A 23,235-nucleotide genomic window follows, 5' to 3' on the forward strand; every position below is an offset into this window, starting at 1 on the left:
GGTTGTTGCCCGGCTGGCTGTGGTTGAAGCCCGGCTGGCCGTGGTTGTGGCCCGGCTGGCCATGGTTGAAGTCTGGTTGGCCGTGGTTGTAGCCCGGCTGGCTGTGGTTGTAGCCCGGCTAACTGTGGTTTTAGCCCAGCTGGCTGTGGTTGTAGCCTGGTTGACTGTGGTTGAAGTCCGGTTGGTACAATAAGTACATTTGTCATAAGAAGTGCATCAATATATCGCTGTCGGTACAGAAAGGATGTTCATAGAACCAAGTGCAAGTACAACAATCGCTAGGCTAACCAATTCCCTGTGTTACAGCCATGATAGCAGGTAGCAGTTGCTACACAGTTAAGTGCTATAGTACAATACAATACAACACAATACAATACAGTGTACAATGGTGGCCAGAAGGGGGAGGGTGGCTATGCAGTGTCGAGGTGGACTCTGAACAGGTGAGTCTTGAGTCCTTTTCGGAAGATAGTGAGCGACTCTGCGGTCCTGAGAGCTCGTTCCACCACTGAGGTCCCAGAACCGAGAAAAGTTGTGACTTTGCTAGCTCTTAGCGATGGCGGTACCAGGCGTCCAGCTGAGGTAGTTGAGCGGAGGGATCGAGCTGGGGTGTGTGGCTTTAGCAATGCTTGGAGGTAGGCAGGGGCAGTTCCAGCGACTGCATTGTATGCCAGTATCATCGTCTTAAATTTGATGTGAGCTACTACAGGGAGCCAGTGGAGGTCCCGGAAGAGGGGGGTCACATGGGAAAACTTCGATAGGTTGAACACGAGGCGCGCTGCCGCATTCTGGATGCGCTGCAAAGGTTTAATCGCAGAGGCAGGAAGTCCAGCCAGGAGTGAGTTGCAGTAGTCGAGGCGGGAGATGACCAGTGATTGGACTAAAAGCTGAGCTGCTTCCCTTGTGAGGAAGGGCCGGATTCTGCGGATGTTGTAAAGTGCAAATCTGCAGGATCGGGCGACCGCAGTGATGTTTGCAGTGCAGGATAACTGATTGTCCAATACCACACCGAGGTTTCTGACAGTTGGAGAGGGAGATACAGTGATGTTCTCGACGGTGACCAGTAAGTCCATGTGTGGGCAATCTTTCCCTGGGATTAGGAGGCGCTCGGTTTTGTTGAGATTAAGCCTCAGATGATGGGCAGTTGTCCAGGTGCTGACGTCCGCCAGACATTCCGATATGCGTGTTGCAATCAGGGTTTTATCAGATGAGGGGAAAGAGAGAAATAGCTGAGTGTCGTCAGCATAGCAGTGATAGGAAAAGCTGTGTGATGCAATTAACAAGCCCAGAGATCTGGTATAGAGGGAGAACAGAAGAGGCCCCAGTACAGAGCCTTGAGGGACACCAGTTTCAAGCGTGCAAGGAGCCATTCCATGTCACTTGATAGGTGCGGTTCGTCAGGTAGGATGTGAACCAGGAAAGAGCAGATTCAGCGATGCCTAGTTCGGCAAGAGTGGCAAGAAGGATCTGGTGGTTCACCGTGTCAAATGCTGCGGACAGGTCGAGGAGAATGAGAACCGATGAGAGGGACGAGGCTCTGGCAGCACGGAGGGACTCAGTCACAGCGAGGAGAGCCGTCTCGGTGGAGTGTGCCTTCTTGAAACCTGACTGGTGAGGGTCAAGGAGGTTGTTAGATGAGAGATAGGAGGACAGTTGGTTAGCAACGGAACGTTCCAGTGTTTTAGACAGGATAAAAGAAGAGATACCGGTCTGTAGTTCTGGATGTCGGTGGTATTAAGAGTTGTTTTTTTTGAGGAGAGGCTTTATTCTGGCAGTCTTGAAAGACGCTGGAACAATGCCTGAAGTGAGGGAGGAGTTGATAATTGAGGTGAGAAATCGCAGGATCTCGCTTGAGACATCCTGGAGGAGAGAGGAGGGGATAGCGTCAAGGGGGCAGGTGGTGGCATGGTTAGATGTTATTATTCTGTTGACCTCATCAGAGGTGAGAGGGCTAATTTGGGTAAAGACAGAGGAGGGGATGGGAGGAGGGAGAATGGAGGCAGGGATAAAAGAGGAGCTAACGTCCTTCACTTTCTGGGTAAAGTAGGTAACAAAGTCATCAGCAGTGAGGCAGGAAGGAGGTGGGGGTGAGGGAGGGTTGAGGAGGGACGAGAACAGGGAAAACAGTTTCCTGGGGTTTGAGGCAGAGGAGTTGATTTTGTTCCAGTAGAAGGCAGATTTGGTTGTTTTTGTGTACACACAAGAGGTGAAATCTGAAAGAAGGAAAAGATAGTGAGATAATTCATTAGGCCAGTCTGATCTCTTCCATTTCCTCTCAGCTGCTCACAACTTTGTTCTACAAGTCCGCAGAAGATGGGACAGCCAAGGCAGGGGCGGGGAAGATCGCGCTGGTCTGGAGTGGAAAGGACAAAGGGAATCCAAGGAGGAGGAGAGGGAGGATAACAGAGTGTCTGAATATTCATCTGTAGATAGTTGAGAAAATCGTTCGATAAAAGGAAGTGAAGACAGAACAGTAGAGGCAAACGTAGAGGGAGAGAGGGATTTGAGGTTACGGCGAGTGGTGACAATGTGGGAACTAGAGAGGAGGGGGGGAGAAGATTTCAAGGGGAGAGAAAAATCAACAAAGTGATGGGCAGACACAGGGAGCGGGGTAACGGAGAGGGCAGAGGTGCCGCAGGACCTGGTGAATATTAGGTCAAGCTGGTTCCCGGCCCTGTGTGTGGGAGAAGGGGTTAGTGTTAAGTCAAAGGTGGTGAAAGTGATTGCAACTTTTCTGGCAGGATGTTGAAGTCGCCGAGGATAACGAGTGGGGTGCCATCCTCAGGAAAGCAGCTGAGGAGGGCATCCATCTCGTCGTAGAAGTCACGGAGGGGACCTGGAGGACGGTAGATCACCACAATGGAGAGCTTGATAGGAGTGGTGACCGTGACAGCGTGGAGTTCAAACGCAGATCTAGCCAAGTGTTCTAGTGGAAGGACCTGGTAGGACCACAGGGGCGAGATGAGGAGTCCGGTCCCCCCTCCTCGCCCGGATGGTCTAGGGGTGTGCGAGAATGAGTGACGGTGGAGAGGGCAGCAGGAGTAGCAGAGTTCTCTGGAGTAATCCAGGTCTCTGTCAGGGCCAAGAAGTGAAGGGTCATGAGGGTAGGCTGAAATGGAGTCCGCCTTCTTCACCGCCGACTGGCAGTTCCAGAGTCCTCCCATGACCTCAAGGTCAGTGTAAGCACGGGTAGGTGGATGGCAAAGATTAGACGGGTTACTGCGCCTAGCAGAGGAGCCATGGTAACGCCGTCTACGGGTAGAAATCCTGACAATGATTGAAGTACGACACATAGCTACAATAGGGCAGGTGGCCTCCCCGGGGCTTCCTCAAGGGACTCCCGCAGAGAGACTCCCTTAGTCTTTGTTTCCCGGGTCTTGACTCCCGCAGAGAGACTCCCATAGTCTTTGTTTCCCGGGTCTTGACTCCCGCAGAGAGACTCCCATAGTCTTTGTTTCCCGGGTCTTGACTCCCGCAGAGAGACTCCCATAGTCTTTGTTTCCCGGGTCTTGACTCCCGCAGAGAGACTCCCTTAGTCTTTGTTTCCTGGGTCTTGACTCCCGCAGAGAGACTCCCTTAGTCTTTGTTTCCCGGGTCTTGACTCCCGCAGAGAGACTCCCATAGTCTTTGTTTCCCGGGTCTTGACTCCCGCAGAGAGACTCCCATAGTCTTTGTTTCCCGGGTCTTGACTCCCGCAGAGAGACTCCCTTAGTCTTTGTTTCCCGGGTCTTCGTTTGCTGGGTCCTGACGCAACAGCTGACGCTAACAATAGCTAGCCCTTAAATGGGCATGGTAGCTGAGGCAGACTTAGCTCCGCCCAGCTATCAAGCCTTTTGTTTCCCCGGTTAGTGTAATTATCCACATAGCGTCAGTGAGGCATGTGCTGCAACTATAGCCTGCAACTGCAGGAAAAACGTGCAGCCTTGCCTGAGGAAATAAGGTTATGTACAGAAAGATGTTATGATTCATGCACATTTGCTTTCCACCTTGGTATTAGGGGTTTATCCTGCATTCACACTCCAATAATTAATAAAGCATGACTTACTATTGTGGTAGAAAAATAACCGAGTTCTATTAAGCCCAGTTCAGTTTTAATCTTGCTGAATTCTACGACGAATAATTGTGTCCAAATACAGATATGAGGACGACAAATGACCTGAAAAGATTTGGTTGGGGTTTGTCTCATTTTTCCTGCATTTACAGTGTGGGCGCAGAATTCGACGGTGCGCTAGATTGATTGTGGCATCGTTGATTGCGACCTGCGTTGCTTGTGGACTCTGTGATGATCGCAGACACGAATAATTGTGTCCAAATACAGATATGAGGACGACAAATGACCTGAAAACACTTGGTTGGGGTTTGACTCATTTTCCCCGCATTTACAGTGTGGTCGCAGATTTCGACGGTCTGCTGTCATGAATTGTGACCCATCGGGAATTGCGACCTGCTGCTTGTGGACTCTGTGATGATCGCAGACATGAATAATTGTGTGCACATACAGATATGAGGACGACAAATGACCGGAAAATGCAATGTATCCAACAACGGGTAATCTAAACTAACTGTAAGCTCCAGCTATTTACTCCAATGCAGATATAGTGGAGAATGACAAGACATAGTAACTCTAGCCTACTCTCAAGTAAAATAAAAATAAAACTAATTGCAAACCTAACTAATCGCAAACCTAACTAATCTAACCTAACCTACGCAAATGATGATGTTCCGGCTCTCAGCGTGTGCCAGAGCGTTCACAGTTGCTATGGAAACCACCTAGCGTCGCAGCCCGTTGCAGCGCGTTGCAGCCAGTGTGAACTGCCCAGTTTTAGAACGTCGCAGCCCGTCTCGTTGCAAGGCGTTGCAAGGAGTTGCGAGTTGCAAGCCGTTGCAAGGTGAATCTTTGGTCTGAACTGGGCTTTACTTCAACTAACTATAAAGAACATGAGGAATCGGGGAGTCCGGATCAAGTATTGACGGAGACTTTATTGTTACCCGCAAACGAGAAACAACAATGCCGAGTGAGGTTTGCAAAGACACTGCCGGGTCGTCCGATCCCGGTCTTTCTTATCCTTTCAAACTGAGCTGTTTTGCATATGATATGACTGCCTTCGGTACAGGCTCAGAATTGTCTTACCTGGCAAGGACGGTCAGCCATACATTCCTTTAAGTATGTGGTCATCTCCTGCAGTTAATCTAAATAATGGGAGGATGTCAGTACGCTTTGGACCCAGGCTCCCTGGTGCCGTATGAGGGCCTCCTCTGGGTCAAGAGGTGGTCTTGCTGCTTTCCACCATTAATGTATATACCTGATATATATAGGCCTGATAATACTCATAGTTAATATTAAAGTAATGGTTGATTTCTCCCATACTATCTCTAAGGATATGAATCCCAAAACAATGCCAGAATACTTGCATTCATGCACAGTGGCTTTTCACCTTGGTGTTAGGGGTTTATCTTGCATTCGCACTTCAATAATTAATAAAGCATGTCTTACTACCGCTAAGGATATGAATCCCAAACCAATGCCAGAATACGAAACGGGGGATACAATGGGAAGGCAATAGCCTATTTATTCTAGACCGGAAGCACTCACGGTCTGCCGTATTGTTTGGTGACGGCGTTTAACTTAAATATTCAGAGCAATGATGTATTCTCGTCAACATATATATATATATATATATATATATATATATAGTGAGTATTGTCCTCACGGTACAAACATTCGTAAGTATTATGTCTCCTCATGATTCGTGACTATTATGTCTCATCACGATAAAAACATTAGGATATATGGGATGGATACATTCTATCCACAATCCCATTAGGTGGAGGGTTCCCCTACTTGGGGCAGGAAGAGGAGGTGCCCCAGGTCCCCTTCCCCTCCGGGCAGGAAGAGGAGGTGCCGAGGCCCCCTTCAACTTCAGGCAAGACATGGAGACTACTCAAGGAGGTGGTAAAGATATTTATTTATTTTTTTGGATGGATATTTTCAATTGGCAATTATTTTATCAGGAAACAAACTCTCCACCACAATTTAAACAAATGTACTATTTAGACCTCAATTAAACCTCTACAGTATTGCTGTTTCAAGAACTTGTGATTTTGTTATATCCCAGAGAACAACATGGATTGAGGCAGGGTTCCATTCTGGAAAATGTTAACCAATTTGTAAATTCATAAAATACATTTCTTGTTTTTAACTTTCTAGTTACAATGTGTTTGCTGACTCTGACCCTGACACCAATATCAGTACAGGAGTCTAATGGCCTCACAAAAATAATGAGGCTGAGACCCAGAGAGGTACAACTATCCCAGGAGCGCTGCATTGACAAATCATCAAAAAGAGAGGACGGAAAGTAAGTCATCATAATTGTGTGTGAATACTTTGTTGTCAGTTTTTTTTATAATTATGATATAATAATAACAATAATTATTATAACATTTACACAAAACGCTTGAGATGAAAAAAGAAAATTCAGGCATGTATTCAGAAAGCGTCTTAAAATCAACTCATGAATCTGCTGCAAATTTGCTCGTCCACACAAATCTACATAAAAAATCTTGCTTGCAACCAATGGCTAGCACTGCTGTGTGAGGGTGAAGGCAAGCATGTGGTCTATTGGTCAGACTGTGGTCCATTGAACCTGCCCACAGGAATACAGGAGTATCTAGATTGAGTAGGGGTGTGACGATACACTCAGCTCACGAGACGAGACGAGACACGATATTCGGTTTGCGAGAACGAGACTAGACGAGATTTTAAGAAAACTACAATGACAAAATATATGACTGGAACAACATACTTTTATTTAACCGAGTTGCACATGCATTTTGAAATGTTTTATTATAACTCTTTACATGCATTCAATTGAAACTAAAACTAAAATTTATAAAAGTTGAAGTACAATAAATTAAATTAAATAATTCTATTTTTTTCAAGTGCAAACAATATTATCTGCAAAAACAAATCAAAGTTCTTCTCCGTCAATACAGAGTGCAAATAGTGCAAACAGAGTCTGACCAAGTATGTCACTGACAACTTGGTATTGTCCGTGTCTTATCAGTCACTCTACTGCCATTCATAATTTCCGCCGGGTACCCAAAATGCTGCCAAACAAATGATTTAAAAGTGGCGGGGGCTTCTTCGACGGTAATACGGGTATTTTCCGACGTCATTCTGACTGCCTATGGCTGCTTCCCCTGCTTCCCCTCCTTCTCCTCCTCTTCTTCTTTTCCTTCTCCTTCGTTAGGTTCTGGCGGGCTAGACGTAGCAAAGGCGCATTACTGCCCCTACAGGCCACAAATAGAAGTTTGGATAGCTCACAAATCTCGCGAGACAGATTTTTAACGCGACGGATATCTTTGAGTTTAATCTCGCGAGATCTCGTGGCACGAGATCTCGTCACACCCCTAAGATTGAATGTTAAATATGCAACACATAACTAGCATGTTCATTTTCATTGGCTGTCACCTGGGCCATCGCACAGAATAGCGGTGGCCCACAATAAATTTGTGAATAAGCTGAAATTACAGTGCTGTTAGAGTAGGCTCGGTCACAAACTAATCAGTTCGAATGAACAAATCCTTAAGACGAACAAACCGAACTGGTTCCTCTCTCTCGTTCAAATCGTTCGTTCTCAGACTCGACTCCTCCCAGACCCACTAGTCGCTGACTCGCTTACAGTTCGTTCACTGTGGTTCAGTGGTGAGGAGGGGCCGACTGAGAGACGTCACGACTCACGAGTGCCAGCCAATTGTATGCTGTTCTACGACTGAGTCTAGGACGCTCTCGTTTAATTTTTGCCAATGAGAGACAGAAATCAACCAGTTTCTTGGGGAAAAAACAAATGGGCTTAGTGAGGGAGCTATCTATTATTCACATTGGCCATCTGTTGCACTTCGTCCCAGCCTTTATACCACATATACTCTAGGGTATATAGCATATAACCGCGTTGTCTGATTACAGTATAATTCATTTTTTAATTCATTGCATCACGGAGAGGCCGTTTCACATGTTAACAATCAGACAAGTGTTACAGTGTGTGAAACTGGGCGACTGGTTCACCTCAATAGATTTGAAGGATGCATACTTCCTCAACACAGGAAATTCTTGCGTTTCTCATTCCAGGGGTCACACTACCAGTACAACCGTCTCCCGTTTGGCTATTCTCTAGCCCCACAAACGTTTTCCAAGTGTGTGGAGACGGCTCTCCAGCCACTGCACGCAAACCTATTGAGAGTACTGTTCTACTTGGACGATATGCTTTTGCTGGCTCTCTCCAAGGAGGAAGCAGCTATTCAGACAAAAAAGCTGGTAATTCACCTGTCAAATTTAGGCTTCGCCATAAATTGGAAGAAAAGCTCCCCCCTCCCCTCACAGAGTTTGATGTATTTGGGGGTAGAGCTGGATCCAGCTGTAATGAGAGCACGGCTTTCACAGCAGTGGATGGAGACGCTGTGGTCTCTCCTCCGCCACTGTTCCCCGGGCAGTGTCATGACAGCCCTCTCTGTCATGAGGCTGCTGGGCATGATGTCAGCCGCACACGTGGTGGTGCCACTGGGGCTGCTTCACATGAGGCGGCTGCAGAGATGGGTTTTCTCGCCTGCGCATCGACCCGGTGCGCAAAAGGCGGCGCAAAGTTACCATTCCCCTATCAGTGGGCCCCGATTTGACCCACTGAGGCAACGTCACACATCTCAGTGTTCACGGATGCTTCTCTGTCGGGCTGGGGAGGAACATGCGAGTTTCACGTAGTGGGCGGCGTTTGGCCACCCCCCGTGACCATGCATTGGAGCTCCTCACTGTGTTGAAAGTGATCCAACACTTTGACCCAATGTTAACGAATCAGCACGTCGCACAGACAACAAGGCGACAGCAGCATACATAAATCGCCAAGGGGGCGTGTGCGCTCGGCACAGCTGGCTGAGCATAGCGAGACAGCTGTTATGCTGGGCCCACACACACTTGCTCTCCATCAGAGCAGTGTACATCCCCGGTGTCCTGAACAGGGGCAGACATAATGTCGACGGGGGGTCCCCAACCAGGAGACTGGACTCTGCACCACCACCATTACACTTTAATGCATTTTTCACAACCTACCAGCTCTTGTTGTGAGGACAAGTCACCGAGCCATTCGTTTCAATGGGAATCGCAACGGTCCATACTTTCAACATTTGCATATTTGTAATTTGAAATTCGTTCCAGCCTTTATACCACAGATATAATAGGGACTATAGCATATAACCGCGTTTTCTGATTACAGTTGAATGCATTTTATACTATTAACCAGCTCTCGTTTGGAAGGCAGTGTTAATTTTGGCAGCTAGATTTAGTCTTGGGCTGCACAGGGTTCTGTTTATGAGAGCCTAAAACACCCGGGACCCCCACCATCATTAGTAAATCAAGTATATTATCTTGCTGATATGTTAAACATCCAATAATCAACTACACCCCCATCCCGATGCGTTTGGTTAAAGTTGTAATGTTGACGTTTAAGAATGAGAACGAGGGTCTGAGAACCGTGCATTCCATGATTCGATTCACTGCTACCGGAAACTCGACTGAACAAACGAACGACGAACGAGGGAGGGGCTGAGTCTGACTGACTCAGAGAACCGTACATGATTTGATTCACCGCTACCGGAAACTTGACTGAACGAACGATTTGCGAACGACTCCTCTTGGCGAACTGAATGACGCGAACTGAACGCGGTCAAATACTTTACATGAAAAATTATCATTTAAATCCACAAACAACATATTTGTAATCCAGGACATATAAAGACTGGGACCCACTGACGCTACAGACCTATTAGAGCAGTGCCAGTGGGTGGGACTTCACCAGCAGAAACTAACATCCACAGCGTCTGAAGCTAAGCTAACATTCTTGCCTTGTACTCTGCCAATGGGGATGCCTTCAGCCTGTTCCACTGGAGTGCAAAGCTTTTCAACTCAGCCTGCATAATTTCCTTGGTTGCCCTGCTGTCAAATCCTTGCAACAATTGCTCAAGTCTTGAAGGGCAGACTGGGGAAGAGCACTGGGGCAGAGCTGAGGGAAGTTTCTGGGATCCAGACATGCCAAGTCAGCATATAGATTGCCGTGTGTTAAAAAGCGCCTATGAATGGCTTAAATGACTGTGTCCATGATCCGGTTATGCACATACACCTCATAGCATTTTTCTGCATCATCCAGGGTCTCATCCTGAGCCATCTCTCCAGGCAAGACTTTGTTCATCCTCCTCCTCTTTTGTGGCAGTGTGGCCTCCACTTCAATGTCTGTGTCATCTCTCTTGGATTTCTGTGTTTGTCCAGTTGACAAATGTGTCTGCTGCTTTTTTTTACAGATTCAAAATCTCTTCCCAAGCTTTTCAGCGTATCCTGTGTCGATGCCACCATTTTGTGAGCAGAGAGGATGTCCAATCCTGCCGTCTGAAGGTATTTAGTAGAGCTGTCAGTTAAACGCGTTATTAACGGCGTTAACGCAAACCAATTTTAACGGCGTTAGAATTTTTTTGCGCGATTAACGCAATTATTTTATTTAAAAAAAAAAAACTTTTTTTTTTTTTCTTTGGCTCAAAACAAAGAAACAGTAGCCTGACTGCTATGTTCAAATGACATTTGTTCAAAGCAGTCGTTTAATTGCACTATAGAATCTTTTTTTATATTGTCCTGTTTTGATCAGTATATGCCAATGTTGTTATCAATAAAAAATAATTTGCACAAGGCAAGCTTCACCATGTTGATAAGAGAATTAAAATGAGAAGAATTATGGGACAAAGAAATCAAGGCATATTTAGCATCGAAAAATGATTTGAGATTAATCGCGATTAATCGTGAGTTAACTATGACGTTAATGCGATTAATCACAATTAAATATTTTAATCGCTTGACAGCTCTAGTATTTAGACAATGGAGAGGTATGTAAAAATATGCGGAGGAAGATTTGAGCCGTCAAGATCGTCTCATGCTTGAGCAATGACTGCGTATCCTCTGGCCATGACACGGACACATGGTTTCACTGTTGCCTGTTTCTGTATAGCTGATAATGTCAACAGCACATCAACGTACAGACCATCTTCAGGCTTTCCAAAGGAGCCAAACACCATCTCCAGGGCCTCATGCTTGGCCTACCAGCGTGTCTCGCCAATAGGAGCAAGGCGTCTACGTCTTTTGTTTCGGCCTGACCCTTCCCACACATTCATCCTTTGATATGACTCTTTGATGAATACCCAGGGTTCCCGCGGGGTTTTAAAAGCATTGAATTTATGAATTTGGAAATAATATCTTAAAAAGACTTGAAAAAGTCTTGAATTTTGATATCTGGGTCTTAATAAATCGGCAGTTTAACTTCTCCGTAGCGTATTATCCTCAAAAGTATCATTTCGTCAACCACTATTATTTTGATTAAATAACGTAGCCTAAATGAGTTGCGGCATGGGTGTCGGATTGACTCGGCTGCCAGATCGACTCGGGATCCTAGATGCACAATAATGACGCACTTCCTTTAAACGCTGTCTTTTAAATGCGCATGCGCGTTTCATTCATTCCCATGGCCGTTTCTCAATTCTCATTATTTTCTGTACTTGTGTGTGCTTGCGTTCTTGTGAAACGTCATCAGTCGTAGCCCAAGTACTGTTCCAATTCAAAGTACCCATCTTTGCCAATGCCGTGTTCCAATACCCGTACTATCTGTACTTACTAGCCAAATTGTAAGTGTATGTAGTACGTTCCAATTCAGATCCGTACTCAACGGCAGCCATCTTAGCTACGTAGCGGAAGAGGCGGAGCCAAAGTCGGCGCATTTTCCACATAGCCTGCATTAATAGAGTCATTTTGTAGTTTTTATAGTTTTATAGCTTTTTATAGCTGCTATGCGTAAAGAGTTCACCGTTCAAAGCGGGATGTTTATTGCGGGGGGGAAGCCGCGGCGGCAGTCGTGATCGTAATTTCCGGTTAGTGCACCACGGAGTACTCGATTTGGAACAGCACTCACATCTGAAAAATGAACGTACTCAAGTGAGTACGAATAGTTCTTCCTTTAAGTGTACTCACAGAAAACGATCATTTCTAAAAACTCCGGCCAAAGTGGAGATTTCTGAAAACGCCGGTTATGCATTGTCGTGTCAACGGGTAGAAACGGGGTTTTAGGTTCTGAAGCGTCACATTATGCGCCAGGAAATGCCTAACGTCATATGAGCGCCCTATGTTTACAGTTTGTTTGTTACAGGAAGACGCTCGTGTTGTTCGTTGTTGTTGATTCTGAGGATTCTGATTGGCTTGCATGGCTTTATCCTTCTCCCTACACTGCCGCCCATAGGTTTGACATAGTTATAATGGCGCTCTACGGCGTATTTATGCGTTTTGATGTAAACGACAACTTTTTCGAAAATGATGTGTGCACAATGTTATTTTTGAAAACGGAGGGGGGGAAATATTTGTTTCTATAAATACCCTGCTACGTATAAACGTGGCCTCATACAATCTTTTTCAAGCCATTGATTGTTTATATGTAGGGTACAGCTGGCTTGCAGTGTGAATACGCATAACTTTTCATTTATATTCATTCAAAATATTAACATACTATTTTAAAACTAAAGAGGCTGGTGTTTTGTTTTATATAATTTGTTTATATTGTTTAGTAGTTGTATGCCTACATGAGGCCGTAGCACAGTTAACAGACGAGCTGAGCTGCGAACTTCCAAGTCCACGAGTCCGTAGTTCGCGTACTTGGAATTCCCAAGTATTAACGAACTCCTTTTGTTTTCTAATCTATGAATAATAATCGAATGTAAAAATTATTGTTGCCTATACTTATATATATACTATATATATATACTTATATATAACGAAGAATCGGTTAACTCCATTCACTGAACGGGGCGATCCACTTTAATTCCAGCGCTCCCAACACAGAGTCAAAACGCCGGAACCAATAATTGAGAATGCAACGCTTCCCCGAGTCCCATATATATGTCCATGGTTCCCACACGTCACTTTGCTACAGCACACAAACAACAAGCCAAGCAGAAGCGTGAAAAATCTAAAAATCTTAGAAGACAAGAAAGTTTGCCTTTCTTTTTATTTTTTTAACGTTTGTTTAGGTTATCTAGCGACCCATTTTATGCTGGGGTTATGGGGAAATGTAAGTTTAATGACGCGTGGCGAGATAAACAGGCATTTTGCCACTGGTTGAAACCGGTGGACAACATTTTTTCGCTGCTTTTTGCACCGTATGCAAAAAAAAAAAGTCAGCTTGGTACGATGGGCTTGAAGGCTTTAGAGTCTCATGCCAAGTCGTCCAAGCACATTTCTTCTATGAAAGGGAAATATCAAACTCCTTCCATCGCCGGTGTGTTTTCTGCTAGCGTTAGCCAGCCAGCTGTTGTGCCTGAAGCAGATAACCAGCCAACTGCTAGCACTAGCAGTGATACAGCAGCCCCTCCAGTTACGACCGCTAGAGTGGATCTTTTGGGTCCACACCAATAATGAAGGCAGAGGTGTTGTGGACTCCTTAATACCATCTCCAAACACCAGTCTTACAATGGTAATGACAGTATTTCAGAGCTGTTCAAATGCATGTTCCCAGATTCCGACATCGCTACCACATTTACTTGTGGTCCTGACAAAACGGCGTACATAGCCAAGTTTGGTTTAGCTGTCCATATAAAAGAGGAACTGGTGTCCAAAGTCAACAAATCACCGTTCGTTCTGATGTTCGACGAGAGCCTCAACGAGACTACGAAAAACAAACAGCTGGATGTGGATGTCCGCTTCTGGAACGAGGGACAGGTTCAGTCCAGATATCTGGGCTCCCAGTTTATGGGACATTCCACTGCACAAGACCTGCTGTCACATCTCAAAGTAAGCATAACCCTTTTTACTCTACTTTCCTTAACAATGTTTGTTTCTGGGTTTATGTACTTGGCAGACGCTTTAGTCCAAAGCAAATACCGTATTTTCCGCACTATAAAGGCGCACCGGAGTATAAACCGCAGCAGCTAAATTGAATGATGTGTACATATATAAGACGCACTGGACTATAAGCCACAGGTGTTTTAATGTTTAATTACCATTAGGGCTGGCCCGAATGCCATTTTTCAGGCTTCGAATACTCGTTGGTTTTTCCGAGCGATTAATCGAATACTCATTCCAGAAAAAAACACCATCAAAAACAACATTAATAATCCCTATATACTCCCTGGAACCGATTTTGACAGTATCTGCATATTTTGTTGAAGATTTAATAGCTTTTGACGTCAATTAATAGGCCTAAGTATGTTGAAGCTCTTTAGTTTTTCCCCGTGGAAGCGAACAGCTGTTGTTCCGTTCCAAATCAGCTGTCCTCTGTGTCACATGCTGGCTCTAGCATGCAACATGAAATGGGGGAGACCACGCCGTTTTACAATAATAAAAGAATTTATTATAGTAAGAAGATAATTTATTATAGTAAGAAGATAATTTTACATATAATTAAATATAATAAAGATAAAGAAGTGTGGTGTAAATCAGTTAAATTTAAAGTAACCCAAAGTGTCATGCAAAAGTCAGTCTGTGTGTAACCAAACAAAGGACAAAGAAAACCAACACGCCGTGAGGAGGGAGCGAACATGACTGTTGTGAAAGCAGGCTTTTAACCTGCTGCCAACACAGGCACACCTGAACTGCATCACCTATTAAGAGAGAGAGAGAGAGAACAGGCAAACCAAACAGCCAGGGTGGAGTCAAAGCAAGGGTGGAGTCAAAGACTCACCAGGGTCGTCACATCCCCCCCCTTAAGACAGAAGCCCACCTAAGTGGGATTCTGCACTTATGGTATTAAAAATAAAAAAAAACCAACCACATAAGCACTACCCATCCCCTCAACCAACACCAGTTACATCAACACTCCTACCGGATCAACTAGAAACCCCCCCCATACACACACTCTCACCACTCCTCACGCACAATCAGTCACCCAACCTCCTGACCCACAGCAATTCCGGGCCCTGGAAAAGTAATCTAAGAGGGACAGGGGCATAGAGACAAGAGAGGAGAGAAATTAGTGAAGGTATGCACATAATCACTTATCGCACCCCATCCGGGGCGCGAGACAACGCATCTGCCATTACATTGTCCACGCCTTTAATGTGGCGAATTTGTAGATTGTAGGGTTGTTAAAACAACGCCCAACGCATCAGGCGCTGATTTGGATTCTGTAATTGGTGCAGAAAAGTCAATGGATTGTGATCCGAAAAGACAACCACAGGAACCACCCCTCCACCTACATACACTTTGAAGTGCTGCAGAGCCCACACAAGGTCCAGCGCCTCTTTTTCAATCGTTGAGTAATTCAACTGATGTTGATTGAATTTTTTTGAAAAATAAGACACTGGACGATCGACTTCCTGATCATCTGTTTGTAAAAGCACTGCGCCAGCCCCGACCTGGCTGGCATCCACCTGGATTTTAAACGGACGGTCAAGCTGGGGAGCCGCCAGGACCGGTGCAGTGCTAAGCAACAATTTTACATTATCAAAAGCCCCTTGGCACTCATCAGTCCAGACAAACTGAGCTTTCCCTTTTAACAAATTTGTGAGGGGTGCAACCACTGTCGAAAAATTAAAACAGAAACTTCGATAATATCCCACCATGCCTAAAAAGCGCATCAACTCCTTTTTTGTTACAGGCGGTGGAAAATTGTCTATTGCCATTACCTTGGCCCCGTCAACCAAAGGCACAAAGCCTTTGGTGACAAAAAGAGTGTACTCTGCGTCAACTTTGTACTTATCTCCTTTACAAGCAACCACCTCTTTACCATACCAACCAACTCTTTACCATACCAACCAACTCTTTACCATACCAACCAACTCTTTACCATACCAACCAACTCATCTCCATACCAACCAACTCATCTCCATACCAACCAATTCAACCCTGCTCAAAAACCTGTAGCTTTGTGCTAAGCCACCTATTAATTAATGGGCGCTACAGTAACACAGGCTACCTTCAATTTCCAACGACCAAAAACAGCAGAGGGGTACACAATAAAACCAACAAAAATGAGGCACAAAGTAACAAAATACTTGCACAGACTACTAGTGTTCTTCACACACAATGGGCAACATGTGCTAGTTCAAACAAACTCACTCCAACCTAAGCTGGTTCCAAAATGGCCAAGTTACTATTAACAAACAAAGCAACAGAGGCAACACCTCCACAACACAATAGCTTTGAATGTCCGATGCGTCCGTTCGCATGCACAGCCTAAAAATAGCATATAGGCTACGCAAACCCAAACAATGAACGTCAGTCTATCTAAAAATAGACCAGTGGACGTTCCACAAACAATGCGGTACTCCGCTACAAGTTAAACAACTTGCACAGTGAACGCCAACAGTAGCAAACTAATTTATAGTCTAACAAAAACAAACACTAACCACATCCGCAAGCCACTAACCAAAATACTCCCATGCATCCAGGTGAAATCATCCATTGATTGTCGGCGCTAATTCCCACTGAAAAGTGTGTCTTCATACGCAGTCCACTGGCGCCCTGAATACCTAGCCCAAAGAAGCTAACTGTCCTGGCTAACTCTTCTGAGAAGTGCCGGCCTTGGGGTGACTGGTTAACGCTGAACTCACTACAATGTTTTACCACTGTACAAAGCGTGCCCCTGAAAGAACTGTTTGGAGAAGCAAGGTGCGCTCCAAATCACTCCAATTTCGCTCTTCCGCAATGCCCTCAAATAGAGAGAAAAAATGTCAGGGTCTCGGTCATTACATTTGGGTAAAAACTTTATCATACTTGAGATGTTTCCCCCTATGCCAGAACCAGAATCCTCATTAACAGTATCCCGCATCTTTCCCTCTGCCACCAATCTTAACTTTTCTCTCTGCAGCTCACTTTCCCTTTCTTCCTGTCTTTCCTGTCGTTTCATTTTTTCCATTTCTAGCTCTATATCTAAACGCTTCTGTTCTAAAACACTTTCAAGACGTTTTAGTTCCATCTCGCGATCTTTCCCACGTTCTGCTGCCTCAAACCGCTTTTGCTCCATCTGTAATTTTAAAAGCTGCATCTGTTGCTCAAAACTAACCGCATTTTTATCAGAAATGAACACTTCATCTGAGCCATTTGGATTTGTCCCACTTGGAATTACCTCCATAATGGACATCTCTAACACAGATCTAACCCGATTTTTTAGGACCTCTTTTTTAAGATCTCTCGGCAGATCAGTCAATTGATAATGTTCAGCCACTTTCCTTAACTGTTCCTTTGTGAACTTATCAAACAGTGACTCAGATGGAGACGCATACAATTTATCCAAATCCATTTTATACTAGGAATGTTGACTAACAAGCGCTCGGATGGATATTGTGACAATTCTTTTCCAATGTTGGGAGACCAATAAGCTGACGGCTATTACGCGACAGTGTATAGCGCAGCCGGCAACTGAATACAGGTGTACCAACTCCTTTCCCCCCCAGACTAGAGCAGCCCCACATCTACCTTCAGACCACGGCCCTAGCTCTTTCCTAGCTGGTCTTCAGTGTGCCCTCATGCAATTGAGTTGCAAGCAACCCCAGCGCGTTCGACACACCAAAAATAACAAACACAAAAATAAAAAAACAAAAGAACAAACAGCGGAAAGCGCTCTATTCCTAGCGAGGGTTCACGTGTGCTCCGGTAGAATCTAACCTACCACCCCCCCACAGTTACCACTACACCTGCACCCAATTCACCTACCTGCAACGCAAACGTCAGAAACCGCAGGTAGCCTCCCAAATGGCACTCCTCCTCGGCAAATCAACCAACGCAAACCACTATCAAACCAAATTAACAACGAAATCTCAATGAACACCAAAACACTAAATTATCATTTACCAACTACAAACTTAGCGTGTGTCTCCCCATTTTCTGATAATTTGACTGCACAGGCAATTTATTCCCGTCAGTACAATCCAACTATACAGCCAAGTCAAAACAAAGCATGCTGACAATCAAGTTACCTTACCAAATTTTGTAAAATTAATCCCGGACGAGCCCCCATATGTCACATGCTGGCTCTAGCATGCAACATGAAATGGGGGAGACCACGCCGTTTTACAATAATAAAATAATTTATTATAGTAAGAAGATAATTTTACATATAATTAAATAGAATAAAGATAAAGAAGTGTGGTGTAAATCAGTTAAATGTAAAGTAACCCAAAGTGTCATGCAAAAGTCAGTCTGTGTGTAACCAAACAAAGGACAAAGAAAACCAACACGCCGGGAGGAGGGAGCGAACATGACTGTTGTGAAAGCAGGCTTTTAACCTGCTGCCAACACAGGCACACCTGAACTGCATCACCTATTAAGAGAGAGAGAGAGAACAGGCAAACCAAACAGCCAGGGTGGAGTCAAAGCAAGGGTGGAGTCAAAGACTCACCAGGGTCGTCACATCTGCCATCTCAGCACTTACGGGAGCTTTTCAATTCATCCCATACCACACATTTTTTTGTAATTGATTGTCTTCATTTTTATTTTTTTTTAGCTCTTTTGAAATTCTAAAACGTCACTGATCCAAGTATACATCTGTGCATTATTGTGTGTGTGTGTGTGTGTGTGTGTGTGTGTGTGTGTGTGTGTGTGTCTAACAATATGTGATGCTCACCTAGTCCTCTTATTTTGAGTGATGAAATGCAGCCCTTTTTTCAGGAATGTATGGACAAACTGAACCTCAGGAACTTGGTGTCTATTTCAATGGATGGGCCCAATGTGAATTGGAAACTCTTCGACCTTTTCCAGAAAGATCAAGCTGAGCAGTACGGAGGTGAGGAGTTTATAATGCTATTACTGTGTGTGGGTGAGTGTGTTTCTGATGCATTAGTAATTATAAAAATGCATTTTATTTGTAATGCACTTAACATTGAATAAACAATTTCAAAGTTCTAATTTGGTTTCTAATATCAAGTTTGCATTGAAACCTTTAGGTCTTCAGCTCGTTTGTGTGGGGAGCTGTGGCCTACACACGCTACACAACTCATTCAAGTGTGGGTTCACTGCATGACAGCTGGACAAATTGCTGAGAGCAATGCACACATTGTTTCACAATACGCCTGCCAGGAGAGAGGATTACATCACTGTAACCAAGTCCAGTGTGTTCCCTCGATCTTTCTGTGCCCATCGTTGGGTAGAAAACCTTCCGGTTGTGGAGAGAGCCCTGGCATTCTGGCCATCACTTCTCCTGTACATGGAAGCTGTGAAAACAAAGAGACTCCCGAACCCTGGAACAGGTAGGCCCTTCTTATATGATGTGAATAGGTCTGTGACTGTGTCCTAACCCTGGTGTGGTGTGGTGTGGCCTTGTCATAGTTTTTGTAATATATGGCTAAGTTGAAATGTCCTGACTTTCTGTCTGACTGTCTGTATGTCTTTTTCTCAGCATCATATGACACAGTTGCAGCAGCCATAAAGGATCCACTCATCTTGGCCAAATTGCAGTTCTACGCAGCACTTGCCAGGACCTTCAATCCCTTCCTGAAAAAATATCAGACGGATGAGCCTGTGCTCCCATTCCTCCCCAAGGACCTGACCGAGTTGATGATGGTAATAATTTACTTAACGATATAACCACTGATTGGGCTCAATTGATCCATTATGACAAAATGGGGTTTGTGGTTAGGATTAGAGCTGTAGCGACGCGTCGATGACGTCGACGCGTCAACGTCATAAATTCGTCAACGTCAAATTTCTCCGTCGACGATTTTTGAGGACAATGGACAACAACACAGAGAACACAGTTCGCACTTTGCTGAGTCTGTTGCTTATTTGGATATATGTTTACCGTTTAATGGGAAAGAAGGCTCGTCGCCTTTATTATGTCCGTGGTCGTTGCATGGACTATACGTCATCCAGCTCAGGTTGTGTAGCCGTGCGTGTGCGCGACTGCGCGTGTCGGCTCATTAGCATCTGTACCGTAGCGGCCCGTACCGTAGCAGCACACCTCTCCCAAGTGGCCCAATTGGCCCGGCCTGGCCAGACTGGCCACACTCAGGCCACGTTTATACGTAGCAGGGTATTTATAGAAACGAATATTTCCCCCCCTCCGTTTTCAAAAATAACATTGTGCACACAACATCGTTTTCAAAAAAGTTGTCGTTTACAATCAAAACGGATAAATACGCCGTTGGGACATTATAACTATGCCAAACCTATGGGCGGCAGTGTAGGGAGAAGGATAAAGCCATGCAAGCCAATCAGAATCCTCAGAATCAACAACAACGAATAACACGAGCGTCTTCCTGTAACAAACAAACTGTAAACATAGGGCGCTCATATGACGTTAAGCATTTCCTGGCGCATAATGTGACGTTTCAGAACCTAAAACCCCGTTTCTACCCGTTGACACGACAACACGTAACCGGCGTTTTCAGAAATCTCCACTTTGGCCGGAGTTTTTAGAAATGATCGTTTTCTGTGACAAAAACTGCGTTTTCGTGTAAATGAGAGGCCAAACCGTGTGAAAATATCTGCGTTTTCCCTTCGTGTAAACGGGGCCTCACACTGGCAGATTTGAGCACGGCTGGCCTTTCATTTTGTATAACAGTGAAACTATTTTATTTATTTTATTTTGTGTAAAGCAGAAGTTTTTTTCCTGTGCAAAACTGTTGTTAAATAAATCATATTATTAAGAATTTTTTGGTAGTTATTTGAGATACATTATGGTTTTTATTAATCGAGCAACAGAAATAGATAACCATCCAATTAGTCATTAGATTAGTCGACTAATCGATGAAATAATCGCCCGATTAATCATTTAATAAATAATCGTTTACCCCCAGCCCTAGTTAGGATGTGTAAAAACTAGTGGCTACATTGTGCATCATCATAAGATAATTTGATGTTGGTGATTAATGTGCCGCACCAGACATTTTTGTGTTTGTCTGTTGACAGAGTCTACTCAGACGCTTCATAAAGAGAGAAGTACTACACGATATCACTGCCCTGCAGCTGACCAAACTGGATGTCACAGACAAGACCATCTGGCTCAGCCCACAAGACATCAGCATTGGTCTAGGTGCAGAGTCAGTCCTTAAGGTAGTGTGATGTTTTCAAAAGATCATTTTACAAATGGTTAGGGTGAACCAGGTGTCATTGAAGACATGTTCTATATTCATTGCTAATTTCTCTCTCTAGAGAATCAAAGGTGCAGAGCTCAGGGTGCTCGAGTTCAAGAGTGCATGCAGGGACTGAGTAACATGATCAAGAAAGTGCAGGACAAGAGCCCCCTCAAGTATCTGACTGTTGCAGATGGTGTGCCTGGATCCGTCAGTAATGTATAGAGAACCAGAAAGAGGCAGGAATCACATGAAAGGGCTGGTTCAAAAGTTTCTCCAGGACAAACAGCTTACTGATACTTCTTCGGGTAAGAATAAGGCAAATTATAGGCTACACATGAATTTATCCTCAATCTAATTAGCTGGTAATGCCCAATGATTTATCAATGATTTTCTCGATTTTCTCATTTGTTTTGTCGTAGTGGATGTCATACTGCAGCAGTTTGACAGTCTCCTGTCCTTGGAGAGCCGGAGTGAGGACTTCCTCTCCTTTCAACCCATGCAGAAGAGGCTGGACATCTTCCTGAGCAGTGCCATGGAGCCTTATCCCGAGCTGTGGGCCTTCTTCAAGAAGCTGCTCATCCTCTCCCACGGTCAAGCTACAGTTGAGCGTGGATTCTCAATCAATAAAGAGGTGGAGTCGGATAACTTGGAGGAGGATACTGTGGTCACACAGAGACTGGTGTGTGACTACATCATACAACATGGAGGTGTTACCAAGGTAAGATGACTCCTGTCTGGACTAGTAATATGCTGTTGACTTAAAAGTTGATAGAATCAACATAGTTGGTCTCTTGAGTTTGTCACTGAATCTGGTTCTCTTTCCCCAACCCGATACCCAGGTTCCACTCAGTAAACCGCTACTGGCAAGTGTAGCAAGGGCAAGGACAAGGTATCGTTTGGAGACCAAAAGAAAGAACAGGGAGGCAAAATACCAGGCTCTCAAGAGGAGGGAAGCAGAGGACTGTCTTGAGGAGCTGAAGGTTAAGAGGAGACGTGTACAGGAGGTATCTGAGGGTCTGGCTAGGGATGCGGACAGGATGGCTGAGGAGGCTGAAGCGAAGGCAGGGAGCAAGATGGCTGGCCTGATCACCAGGTCAAACATCCTGCGGAGAGGCCATAAGGAGAAGTTGGCAGAACTGGCTCTCCTTGATAAAGAGATCGCTGCTAAGAGTGCAGAGCTTAGGAGTTGACTGTGTGATCATAATTTTATTTATTGTTGAGTTGATTTTCATTGCTTATTGTTCAGGAGTCTTGGCTGTTGGCGTAAGTACAAACTACTATAATGCAATGTTCCATCAGTCCATAATGCTTTACAGTCCACATTTTCACATTTGTTTGAGGAATAAATGAACAAATTTTGAACAAACTTTGTCGGTAGGTCTGTGAAATAGGCCGTGAAATAGGTATTACGTTTTTATATAAGTGGTCTTAAAAGGCACTTAAAAAGACTTGAAGAAACCTGTAGGAACCCTGATACCGCAATGCCATTGAGGAGCGCAAACAGGGACCCACTCTCAATAACAATCTGGGTTGTGTTTGCAAGCACCAGATTTAGTACATGTGCGTAGCACCATACATGCACCTGGTTCGGAGATTGTGCAGACAACAGTGATGAGAATCCTTTTTATTTGCCTTGCATGTTTGATGCCCCATCAGTCGCATTTCCAATGCACATGGTCTTGCTGAGGCCCATTTTGTCCAGAACTTCTGACAGCATGTCGACAAAGGCCTGTCCAGTGGATGAACTGCACTTCAGCACTGCAACAAGCCTCTCATGAACAACATCAGTAACATACCTCATAATTATAGAGCATTGATCTTGAGAGGTGATGTCCTGCGTTGTGTCCAGTTGAACTGAAAACATTCCTGCTTTCTTGATATCACTGGAGATGTTTTCTTGAATCAGATGGTGAATTGCATTTATCACTGTGGTTTTGGAGAGTAAAGTTACAAAGGAGCCTCTGCCTCTTGTGCCACCAGACAAATGCAACTTTTTGCTGTTCTCAATGCAGCTGTCCAGGTGCTCTTTTAAACAGAAATCATATTCCCCAGTAGAAGGATGAGCTCCAAGAAATTACCATGATCAACTGTCATTTTCTGACCTCCTGCATGCAAGCCCCCTCTTCCCAAGAACCTTGATGACATCTATGATGCGCT

At 44.7% G+C, this 23,235-nt stretch overlaps 1 protein-coding gene across 1 annotated transcript; it reads left to right on the plus strand.

Annotated features, from left to right (window-relative positions):
- Positions 1 to 19,018: 19,018 nt before the first annotated feature.
- On the plus strand, positions 19,019 to 22,921 carry LOC130387052 (uncharacterized). The gene is made up of 6 exons (XM_056595990.1): positions 19,019 to 19,251; positions 19,401 to 19,564; positions 20,912 to 21,055; positions 21,269 to 21,383; positions 21,498 to 21,796; positions 21,918 to 22,921. Exons 1-6 carry the CDS (start codon positions 19,050 to 19,052, stop codon positions 22,266 to 22,268), a joined length of 1,275 nt encoding a protein of 424 aa, XP_056451965.1. The 5' UTR covers positions 19,019 to 19,049; the 3' UTR covers positions 22,269 to 22,921.
- Positions 22,922 to 23,235: the final 314 nt, after the last annotated feature.

This window comes from Gadus chalcogrammus, chromosome 8 (assembly GCF_026213295.1).
Source record: "Gadus chalcogrammus isolate NIFS_2021 chromosome 8, NIFS_Gcha_1.0, whole genome shotgun sequence".
NCBI classification, from domain to species: domain Eukaryota; kingdom Metazoa; phylum Chordata; class Actinopteri; order Gadiformes; family Gadidae; genus Gadus; species Gadus chalcogrammus.

What these genes read in the sequence shown, in the direction of transcription:
- LOC130387052 (XM_056595990.1), top strand. Translation starts at nt 19,050, where the DNA reads ATGCACACATTGTTTCACAATACGCCTGCCAGGAGAGAGGATTACATC. An exon ending in ACCTGACCGAGTTGATGATG is followed by an intron (nt 19,565 to 20,911) that starts GTAATAATTTAC and finishes GTCTGTTGACAG; the next exon opens with AGTCTACTCAGACGCTTCAT. An exon ending in GTGCAGAGTCAGTCCTTAAG is followed by an intron (nt 21,056 to 21,268) that starts GTAGTGTGATGT and finishes TGACTGTTGCAG; the next exon opens with ATGGTGTGCCTGGATCCGTC.